At 47.9% G+C, this 11,846-nt stretch overlaps 1 protein-coding gene across 4 annotated transcripts in view; it reads right to left on the reverse strand.

Annotated features, from left to right (window-relative positions):
* GSG1L (GSG1 like) overlaps window positions 1-4,986 on the reverse strand; it is a 56,029-nt gene extending 51,043 nt beyond the window's left edge. For all 4 annotated transcript variants that reach the window (XR_008439656.1, XM_053992250.1, XM_053992248.1 and 1 more), the window contains exon 1: window positions 4,249-4,986. Coding sequence is in view for 3 of the 4 variants with exons in the window: in XM_053992250.1 (XP_053848225.1) it covers window positions 4,249-4,549 (301 nt within the window). In the remaining variant the exon portion in view is untranslated. The remainder of the gene's footprint in view (window positions 1-4,248) is intronic.
* Between the last annotated feature and the right edge of the window lie 6,860 nt (window positions 4,987-11,846).

Below are 11,846 nucleotides of genomic sequence, written 5' to 3' on the forward strand. Positions count from 1 at the left end.
CAGACCCCTTGCCCTCCAAAAAATTCATTCCAAACCCACAAAACAAGCCGTGCATACTCATTCCTGCTCTCCTGATTTCTGGGGAGCATGGTGAGCATCCTTGTTTATTTAATGGGACAGTGCTGTTAAAGGGCAGCTGGGCAGCTGCTCTTCCCCTCCGGCTGTGGATGTTAATACTGAGCTTGTCTGTTCACTGGCAACTAAAGCAAGGTCTGAGTTCATGGGTTTTTCTATTAACATCAAAGCAAACACACAATTGAGCGAAACTGGCTGACTTTTCATTGCTTCCAAGCAACTCCAACTACTTCCTACACTCAAACTCCCCTTTAGAATTTGATATGCCACCTTGCCTACTTAATGTGTTAATTTTTTCATGGTGTGTGTGTTCCTGAGTCATGGAATCCACCAGCAAGTTCACCACTGCTGCTGTCAGTGCAGCACTTCTGTGGTGCCTTGTGAGGTGCCCAAGCACAGACTGCGTGTGTGAAACAAGATACATGCCCAAAGTCTCATTTAAAAAGAAATTAAATGCTGGTGAGCTTGGCTCTGAGACATCTGGCCCTGGCCAAGGGGTTCACAGCCCAGGAGGAGGCTCCAGGTGCAGAACAGGGCTCATGAGCAGCACAGTCTGCAGAGCTTTATCCTCATCCCCTTCTGAGGGTGGATGTGTGTTGCTCCTACAGAAGGCACCTCCACCTGTGTGGCATCCAAAGCACTGAACCCACTCTGAAAGGACAACCTCTTTCTGGCAGACTGGGATTCAGCACACTTTTGGGTCAGAAATTGTGCTAAATAATTACAGGACTCCCCCACCAATGCAATAGAAATGCTCCAGTCCCTCTTTTTCCCAGAGGGGATTCACAATTACATTTCTCAGGTACTAAATGCTTTTTGAATTCTTGAGCTGTCCTAGCCATGCTGGGTAAAAATAAACTCTAGATTCACAAATTATTTCAGAAATAATCACAGCATTCAATCTCTGTTAGAGCTGTCAGTGGAAACCAGAAACTGGCACCAAGAGGCAGGCACGCTCCACTGGGCTCTGCACAGAGTGGATGGCATGCTGCTTGCACCTCAGCCTCTGGAATCTAAATGCACTTTGCAGATAAACAGGGGCAAGGAGAAGACACTCGAAAATTTGTTTGCTTGCTGCGTAAATGTCATTTTAAGGTGTGACTGAGTCCCAGCCCCTGCAGCCAATGGGGAGCCCTGGAATCCTGTTCCCTGCAGCATCAGCCTGCTGGGAGCTGGTCCTGTTGGCACTACAAGATCTGCTGTGTTGCAGCTGCACCAATGCAGGGAGCAGAAAGTTTTGACAGTGTGGCTGGAGGAGAGAGAAGTCAAACCCTGGTGGCTGGAGGAAGAATGTGGCTCGTAGCTGCGAAGGTTTGGAGATTCTGGAGATTTTTGGCAGTGCCATGATCACACTGAGAGCTCCTGGCATTGACATGTGCCTGGTGGGATCCAGCACAGAATCACAGAGGACCCTGCATGGGAAGGGACCCACAGGGGTCATCAAATCCAGCTCCTGGCCCTGCACACACCCCAGCAATCCCACCCTGTGCCTGAGGGTGCTGTGCAGACACTGCTGGAGCTCTGGCAGGCTCAGTGCTGGGACCAGTACCCTGGGCAGCCTGTTCCAGTGCCCAAACACCCTCTGGGGGAAGAACCTTTTCCCAATATCCAACCTAAACCTGCCCTGACACAACTTGAGGCCATTCCCTTGGATCCTGTCAGTGGTCACGACAGAAGATAGCAGTGCCTGGCCCTCCCTTCCCCTCATGAGGAAATTATAGACTGTGATGAGGTCTCCTCTCACATTGCTCAAATTCAGACATCAGTGAGTCAGGGAGGAATCAGGGATGGGATGGGACCTGTGGGAATGTGGTGACCACGGGCTCTGGCCATATGTTCTGCTGACAAAGTGTGAGGCTGTGAGTGACTGTGGAAGGGACTTTGCCTGGAGCAAGGCTGCTGCTGCAGACACTTCAGAGTGCTGCTGGTAGAGCTTTAAGAAAGATGCTATTGACAGTGTACAGTGCATTTGAGCTGGGGATTTTGACTAATTTAATACATCACTATTAATACAATGCTATTTAACACACAGCCATGACTGTGTGACTTGTGGTGCCTGCAGGACTGGGCTCAGCAGGTGTGCTGAGGATGGGGATGAGCCTCTGGGGTGGATTGCTCACAGGGAGATTGACTGGGGGCTGTCTGTGTAAGCACAGCCCTGTGCTGCTGGGCTGGGGCTGGAGCCTCGGGGCCCTGCAGCTCAGATAGAATGATCATCAGTCAGGCTGCAAAAGGCCATGACAACACTCTGACAGTCTGGCATTACAAAGCCATCAGTCTGAGTGAAGAGCTGTCGGGTATTTTATGTTGGCACTATTAGGGACAAATTTAGACCCGTGTCCATTACATTGTTCCTGTCCTTCCCAGGAGAAGATATGGTAAATCTGAAAGAGGCAGCTGTCTGTCTAAGCCAGTATATCCCTGTACCTGCCTGGGTTATTTCCAAAGGTTGGTCACTCCTAGTCTGCTAACTGAAGAGTTTCAGATAAGAGGAAACACTCACTGAGCTGCTGTGGGGGTGTGGGGAGGGAGAAGCAACCCCTTCTCTCCTGCTTCCACCATAACTTTTTAAAGCTGGCTTCCAGCTCTCTCCTGAAATCACCCACTACAGCACAGCTTTGTTTACCCGGTACAGAATAGATCACTGTTTCTCTTCTCCCACAGATAACTCACTTTTCTGAGTGGGCTAGAGTCACACAGTTACAACTTACCTCACACATAAATCTGGACTTGGAAAGATTTCAGTATCTGCCAGAAATATGGGCATCCTTGATCATGCCAACCCCAGCTAAGATGCTCAAAAAGCCAGAGAGTCTTAGGCTGCTCACTCAGGCTGCTGTGGCCTAAGCTGATTCCCAAATCAGTAAGACAAATAAGCTTTTTTTCCTGTATTTTCTTTTTAACATCAAGAGTGTTGCTTTGGTGCTCTCATTTCAGCCTGGAGCTGTTGCAGTCCCAAGGCTGGAGTTCATGAACTTTCCTTTTTTAACATTAAATTGAGTTTTAATAAACAACTAATTCTGCAAGTACTCTCCTCAAAAACACCAGGGAGAATACACAACCCCTTGGGATGAAACTGGCTGTGAGCACTTCCCCAGGTTTGCCCCATTTAATAGTACATTCTCACAGAGAATTCTATCAATTTTACCAGAATTCTACCCTAAACTTCCCATTACCAGAGGGGCTGTGTTCTCAGAGACATAACACATCCATGGTTGACTGTTCCTCTCTCCCAGCAGTGAAGAACCAACTCCCTGATCTACTCCTAGGGCAATGGCAGGATGGGATGGGATGGGGACAGCCCAGTGAGGAACAAGTCTCCACAACCCATCATCTCATACTGAGTCACATCTGTAAACTTTATTTTTCAGTCACATAATCTAGAAAAGAGCTCTTTCAAAAGCAGAGTGTGGATATTAGCTCTAGCAGACAGCTCTGGGAGTAGGGGCTGTCAGTTTGCATCTGCTGAGATTTAAATTGGTCCCCGGGCAGCTGCCTGCCATCCACCCTCCAGTGTTTTATTCCTTGGGAAGTGCCAGCCTACAGCAGAGGAAATGAATGCACTGATAAGCTGGAGAGATGTCTTTTTGAGTGCTTCCCAGCAAGTAAATGGCTGAGCAGGGAACAGAAATGAGCTTTCTTGTGCCCGGTTGAGCCCTTTAACTGCATTTCTCTGTTCAATAAACATACACTCCAGGGAGGGCTGGCGGGCGGTCATTTACTTCAGCGAGAGCAGAAAAGAGGCAAAAGCTGGTAAAACCCGTGGCCTCTGTGCTGCCCCTGCCAGCCAGCCCGCTGTCCTGGGGGCGATTGCTGTCGGATGCCAGGAGCTGCCGGAGGAGCGCGGCCGCTGCCTCCGTGCGCTCCGGGAGCGGCTGCGGGAGCGCTGCCCGCCCGGCGCCTGCAGCGCCCGCCCGGGCGGCACACGCGGCTGCTCCGGGCTCGGCTGGCTCGGCTGGAGAGCTCAGACCCTGCAGCAGCCAGCAGGTAAACAAGCAAATGCCTGCCCTCGCAGGAAACAGGTTGCTTTTCAACAAGGAACTGTTAGACCCCTGCCTCTCTCCGCAGGGCGAAGCCGCTCTGAGGTACGGCACAGAACGGCTCGCCCGTCGCTTATCACACCGAGGCGAACACAAAGCAACACAGGCTGGGAGGAAGTTGTTTTATACTTACCAGCAGCATTGATATTTTCCTCACAGGAGTACCAGATCCCAGTGTGGAAATACCTGAAAAGGAAGCGGTCATCTCCCGTCTCCCAGCTGTAATGAACCACATTCTGGTTCGTCTCATTTGCAGTCTCATTCCCGCCGTAGTTGAGGCAGTTTGTCTTCTTCTCTTTCCCACAGCTCGGCTTGGGGACCCTCTGTGTGCCCTCACACCAGTGGGTCGTGATAAAAGCTGTTGTAGAGAAGAGGAGAGCCATCAGATTCAGACTCACTGCTAGCAGGGCTCTGCATCTTCGATTTGTCTTCATGGTAAATCCGCCCTCCCTCCCCCTCCTGCTGAGAGAAGAAGTCAAAGGGGTTTGTTTTATTTGGGAGGGGGGGGTGGGTTTCAAAGCCTCTCACGATTCAGAATCCAGTTGTCCAGGCACCAAAACTCTCAGCTTCTTCCAATCTGCTGCTGAAGCGGTGAAGGAAGCTCTGCAGCCACACTCCCATTCTTCCCCTTCACTTGAAACCCTGCCTTTGTTGGTTAGAGCAGCAGCTGCCGGCGCGGCAGCGGGGCCGGTCTCTCGCAGCCGCGGAGCTTCAGCGCGCTGAGGGGAGCGGAGCGGCTCTGCCTCCCGAGGAGCCCCAGAGGCGAGTGAACATCTGCTCGGGTACCGCACATCATCCTCCCGAGGGGCTCCGCAGCCTCCTCCGCCGGGAGACACCTGCAGGCTGCCAGGCTCGCTGTCCCCTGCTCCCGTAGGATGGGCAGGAGCGGCTCAGCGTGCGGCAGGAGGAGGCAGGGACAGCTGCCACCGCTGCCACCCGCTGCCACCGTGCCCGGCACCGCTCGGAGCCCTCTGCAGCACGCCGGGCTGGGGGAGGCGTCACGGCTCAGTCCCGAAAAGAATTATTATTATTATTGATATTATTATTATGTGCAGCCCTGAAAGGCATTTTTGGTATATCCCGGAGTAGAGATTCGTCCAGGAGGAGGAGGGATGGAGTGGTACTTTGGCATTTCTGCTCTGAGCTAGAGAGTAGTAAATCCAGGGCTTGATTCTGCTTTCGGCATATTGGGGCAAATCTCTTTCTTCAGAGGCTTGCTCTGGCAGCCCCAGAAGAATTTAGATTTGAGTGTGTGATGTGTGAAACCCACATCTTTCACAACACCAAGTGGAGCCCCTTGCCCAGGCTTTTATTCCCAGACACAGCTCTTGCAGATGTTTTGGTTGAAGTGGATCTGGAGGAAATTCTGTAGGTCCTGCTTTGTGCAGACGGACAGAACTAATTAGAGCAAACCCTGGGCTTTATTCACCAGATGGCAATGCCCAGAACAGGGAGCAGTTAATACTCAATATCTCATTTCCAAATAGAACTGTGCTGTCCTCTCACGATGTCCAGCTGGCTCGTAGAGTTTCTGACCCCTCTGCACATTGCTCAGAGCTCTCTGCTGGGTGCTGAGTGCCCTGAGGAGCAGAGCACCTGAGGGTGGTGGAGGCACAACCCATGAGACCCCGTGCCCAGCACTGAGGCTGGCCACACTTGTCACACAATGGTTCTGTCCCTTGGTGGATGAACTCAGTTTTCTGTGGTGAAGAAGCAGTTTGTGCCTTCTGAGTGGTGCCCCTTTCCACCCTAATTTGGGCTTCCTGCAGGGACCATGGGGTGCTGGTGGCCTCTCAGAGCAGCTCAGCAGTGGCTTTCCCTGGAAATATCCACGATTGGAAATATCCACTATTCCACATTGGAAATGTCCAATATCCTGGAAACATCCCTGTAGCCAAGCAGGCTCACACTGACAGACAGGACAGTGCTCATGGACCCCACAGGCAGAGCTCGTGCTGTGCCTTGCTGCCTGCACACAGGACATGGGGGGCAGCTTCTCCAGCTCCTCGAGAAAGCCAGGGAGGATGAGGTGAAGTTTCTCCTTAAGGCTTCCAGGACCTGTTCCTGCCTTCCTGATGCCCCCTCACAGGTAGCCACAGGACTCATGGCTCTTTTTGGTGCCTGTCCTGAATGTCTGAGCCCAACTGTTGATAAGATTTTCCACTATTTCTACACTCACTTGGCTTTGGTCATTTTTTGTTATAAAGAAACCAGAAAGTTAATAGAAAACTTTTGTGAGAAAACTCACAGGGCTCTGTGAGAGCAATTGTGATGGCAACTCTGCAAGTTAGGTGAAATAACTTTGTACCCAAGAGGTTTTGCCTTCCCCACTCCTGCCTGTGCCTGATGGGTGCCACCTCCTCAGTGCCAGGTTTTTCCCTGTGCTCTGCACTAGCAGAGTGCCTCTCCTTGTCCTGTTGGAATTTCATAGCACCTCTCCCTGTCCCAGCCCTTGCAGCATTACATCTTGCAGCCAAATAATCAGCATTCTTTCCTTGGTTTTAATTGCATTAATTGTCCTAAACCAGGACAACAAGAAATCGAGGTGATAGCTATTCAGAGGACCACAGGATTATTACTTCAATTATTTTTATGTTTAGGACATTTACTCAGTAATGCATTTGTGGTGTTGCTGTATTTCTCAGGGTTACCCACTTGCTAAGAGGAATAAACAAAGCACTTGAAACTTTGACAGAAAGCCTTCACAAGAAAGCTGGTGCTGTTCTTCAGGACTGTCTTTCAAGTGGCTGCCAGCATCTGAATCATCACACTTCTCCAAGTGTGAATATAGGTCTTTACAGCTCTTTTCTCACAAATTTTCCCTGTCTATTGCCTTGTGGATTGTGTTTGCTGGCCTGCAGCACCAACGCCTGCACACTCTGCTTCTCCCTGTGCCCATCTCCCTGAGGGTAGGCATCCAAGACTTTTGTTTTCTGGGATAATTTTGCCCTAAATGCTTCTTACATTTTGTTTTTACTCCTAATCCTAACAGATATTTCTGTTTCTGTTCCTCCTTATCTTCTTCATTCTTGTTTTTCAGACTGGCAGAGCTGTTGAGAACCAACATAGTTGCAGTAAATTTAAAAAAATAAAAGGCAAAATAAAGCAGAAATTTGGTTTGTTTTGTGATACAGAGCTTTTAGAATCTTAAGCATTTAAAAAAAACTGAACACAAAGTAAAGTTGGCTCAGTCGGAGAATTTTTTAATATGAATAATTTTCTTTTTTCTAAATGAAACCAGTTTTTTTTCATTGTTGGGATTACTTGAGAAGAAGGAAACTATTCTGTACTCATGCTGTAATACTCCAATGACTTCTCTTTATATAATCTCTGTTTATCAGATTTGTTGTGTATAAAAATGGAAAGATCATGCATATGTTGCAGAAGGCAGTTCAGATGCCTGGATTAAGTAGTATTTATGTGGTATTATCTTTGATGATAACGTAGAAGGGTTTGAATGCTACAGAGATGTAGTTTTCAGTTTGTGGCTGCAAGAATCTTTAAAAACCTTTGTGCAGCAATAACTTTTCTCTGATGTTGTGAGAAAAATTACCTTCCCAGTTTATACTAACCCCTTTTCCTTTAGTATTTCTTACAGGATCAGTGTAAATTGTTATTACTCAGTATTTACTTGTGTACAAGAAGAATTTGACCCAGAGGATTTAAAATAATGATAGCTTTTGCAAAAGGAATCTTTCAATCAGGCTCTGTTTTTCACTAGTGGAAAACAGAGGCACCATTCACTGAAGTGAGAGGAAGCCCTACTTTTGGGTCCTCTGGTGCTGATGGGGACATGGTGAGCTCAGTCTGGGTGTTTATTTGAACCAGCAATGTCAAATGCATGGGATTATATGCTGGACTTAAATCAGCATTTTAAACCCCCTATAGCTTTTATTTAAATTTTCATTTCTTATGGCTCTGTCCTCCTGGGCTTCCTCATGTGTTTATTTTGTCCTTTTCAGCTGTCACTGGACTGGATTTCCCAGCTCCTCCTGCCACTTTGGACTGGACCCCTCCTGGCAGCTCCTCTTTGCTTTTTCTCAGCACCACAGAGCCACAGCATTCGCTTGTTCAATTCATTTGTCTTGCAAATGGCTCAAAATCTCCTCTTCTGGTTGGAATTTTCCTCCCTTGACATAGAGCTCTGCATAGCTCATCTTTCTCTTGCTCTCTTTCCATGGTAAATATGAATTATTGGTGTGCCCACAATATACCTCCCCTGTCTCTGCTCTGACCAGCAAAATGGGAAGTTTCTCCTTACCTCAGTCACTTAACGGGTTTTATTTTTATATTTGGAGAAGAGGGCTGGGATGGAAATACTGTCCATATTTCCCCAGACTGTGTTACCCAGCTGTGAAGTTTCTGTACTCTCCACTCCAGACTGAGGCTCCTTTTTGCCATTTTCACCCCGCTTTTTATCTTTTTCTCAGAGCTCTGGCCCAAAGCAGTCTGTGTTCAGCAGTGATGCTTGGCACTCTGAGCACACAGGCTGGGCTGCACAGTCCTGCTCATCTCAGAGATGCTGTTGAGAGACAATCCTGATTTTCTGACAGAAATTAAGCCCTCAGCAAGTGGGCAGCCCCCAGGGGTCCACGTGAAAGTGGGCTGAATATTGATACCACAGGAAATCTTGGTCTTCACTTTAACTTATGACTTGCAGTGTGTCTTTCACGTACTTTGCTTGTGGGCATTTAGGCAAGGACAAGAAGATTGCTCAGGAAATTCTCCCTGTTCCTAAAGCAACCAGGCAAAAAATGGTTTCTGACAGTACTGTAGCAAAGATCTTTACTAGTCTTGACAGAAATGAAAGTGGTAAAATAAACTGTTGCCTCTCCCATAAAAATTTCTGTGGTCCAGCATCACTGGGCAGAAGACAAAACACCCCTGAGTGCCCTGTGCAGGGGCCCTGCTCTGGTGCTGTGATCAGTGGTGAGCATTGCCCATCCTGGCTGTGCCACTCAGGGACTGCAGCACCCTCCTGCAGCACACGGGGCCCCTGACTGCCCCAAACAGCATCACATCCATCACCCAGCACTGCTCTTTGTGTCAGAACTGTGGGACTGGGATGCCAGCAGGTTTGTACTCATCTGCTGTCTGCATTTAATTCTTCCAGCAGCTGGTGGAGAGGAAGGGAGATGAAAAGAAGTGACAGGTCTGAGTCATGTCTTGATTCCTGCCGGGGGGAGCTGGCTGCCTGAGTGGCCTGAAGAGGCAGTCCAAAAGGTCAGGGCTGAGCAAGCACGATATTCCTGAGGCAATTCCCAACAAGCTATTTACATGTGCCCACCTATGGTGGGAGTGAATTAAGTATCATACTATCCTACTTTTGATCCTGAATTAGAAATTTTTCTGTCTCAGGGTTACAAGAATTATTTCCTTACAGTTGACAGTTATATTGGATTAAAATGAAAGTTTAATTAATATTTAGTACTCTTTGTTAAGGCTAACTTTGATATGTCTAAGTTGTTACAAGAAGCTACAGGCTCACTTAAGAAGAACTCTAAAAGCAGAACCCACTTCATTCTTTACTGCTGCAATTAAAGAAGCATTCTTGCACATCAAAGCTTTAATGGCAGCTTGTGAGTCTTTCAATATTCCTGGGCACCCTGGCCTGGCATGAAAGCAGCCCCAGAGCAAAAGTGGCCACAACAAACAGAGCAGTGCAGACAAATGTCAAAGGGTTCATTACCCAAACATGCTCTTTTATAACCCAGGCATCTGATTTCCATATTCATATAAAGTTATATATTGTCATATCCCACTGTGCTTTTGGAAGTGCCTAATCCACTAACTACAGATGAATTAATTTATATTACTTCCTTGTTGTGTTTTTTAAGACACTTTTCCCCTTCTCTTATCAATGTATTTTTAGGGACAGAAGCTAGAACATTTAAATGGCTGTAGTTTTCAGCTTCTGCCTGGCAAAGGAGTAAACTGTGTGCATTTGGTGTCATTTATATGAAGAATAATTTTGCTTATTTGTATGTGCATGTATTTTTCCCCATAATTAGGATTCATCCATATGTCCAGGCATTTTAAGTGGTAGATTATGATTAGCAGTGGGATTTTAATTCAGAAGGGAGTGATCAGGGAGATTTTTTGAGCAAGCTCTGTACCTGGAGCTTCATGCTTCTGTATCTTCTCTGCAGAAATTGGACCCTGTGCAAAATGCACTTGGGGAACTAGACTTTACCAGAGCAGAGTAGAAGAGGCTGCTTAGGTGCAGGGATGGCTTTCAGATGGGGCCATGCAGACTTGCAGAAAATGTGTGCACATGGTGTCCCTGGGGGTGTATTCCAAGGCAGGGCACCAAGAGCCCCTGGGATGTGCCCATGATCCCATCAGGACAGTGATGCTGAAGGTGAGGGCAAGCTTTGCTTGCCACAGGGAGGCAGGATGGTCAGGCTGGCTCTGGGAGCTGAAGGTAACAGGACACTGCATTTGGTCTACATTGAGAGAGAACTTATAGAGCACAGTGAATTTATACATACAGCCAGCAGGTTTTAAACATTTCAGTAGCAAACCTCAATTTGAGCAGAAATCTCTCCCCCAGGAGCAGAGCAGAAGACAAAGCAACCAAACTAAAAATCAAGAGATCAATACTAAAAGCAAAACGTAGTGGCAAAGACGTCTCTCCAGAGCAAAGGCAGGTAATTGCATAACTGTTCCAAGGGGAAGAGAAAAGGTCAGCAGGCTGGTGCATGGAAAGCTCCTGCCTGGCTGGGGACAGCTTTTCACGGTGCATCGAAGGAAAACTGAGGAAAATGAGGACGCAGAAGTGACTAAAAATATGTCAAACTGTCTGAGAAGGCCTGGCTAAGACTGTCCCAAAATGGCACAAAGTGTCATGGGGAGAAACATCCTCCAAACTGAGGGACTTTTGAGGCAGCACCAAACCCAGCAGAGTGTTGCTCTGAACAATGTCAAATTCCACAATGAAGTTGTAGCAGATGGCAGAAGAGGGAGTCAAGGCCAGGACTTGGCAGAAAGAGGGAAAATGCTAGCCATCAGCCTGTCTGGAGAGCAGCAGGAGGGAGGAGATATATGAGCAACCTGGAGGACGAGCAGGACACTCAGAGTGAAAGCAGAGAGCAGGGAGGGGTGGTGCAGTGGAAGGCTGCTCTGGAGACCACAATAAGATAAAAGTACAGAGCTGCAGCTGGCTGGTATCAAAGACCACTCTGACAGGTCTGCATGAACTATCTGGCCTCAGCAAAGGGGCAAAATGAGAGAGCAGTTCTTCAAAAGGAAAATGTTATGAATCTTCTCAGAGCTTAAATGGGAATGAAGCTACAGGAGGAAAAAGTTCAGCAGTATCATACTGACTGCTCAGCTTGGGAGCTGTATTTCCAGCTTCACAGCTGGTCATGAATATTTCCTATTTCCAACCCCTTCCTTGACTGGGTTTTGGATGGGGAAAAGTCCTTTCTATTGTCGGTACCCTGCAAGGTCCCAGGTAGGGAACACTCTACCTCTCCACTTGACTGTCGGAACCCAAGGTGTCCCTCAGACACTCTTGGATGTTCTGGGTCCAGGTCAGAAGCCTCTGAGAGCCTGGCAGGCAGCCAGAAACCCCTGTGGTCTTGAGTTTGACCCATGGAACAATTTACCAACTTTGCAGGAAGAACAAGAAATCACAAAAGTTTAGATATTATAATAGAAGTAATCACAAAGTGAAAGGTAGGATTTTTGAGTGCTGTACAGGGGGGTTTTAGGCCTTGTACAGAGGGG

This window comes from Vidua macroura, chromosome 16 (assembly GCF_024509145.1).
Source record: "Vidua macroura isolate BioBank_ID:100142 chromosome 16, ASM2450914v1, whole genome shotgun sequence".
NCBI lineage: Eukaryota > Metazoa > Chordata > Aves > Passeriformes > Viduidae > Vidua > Vidua macroura.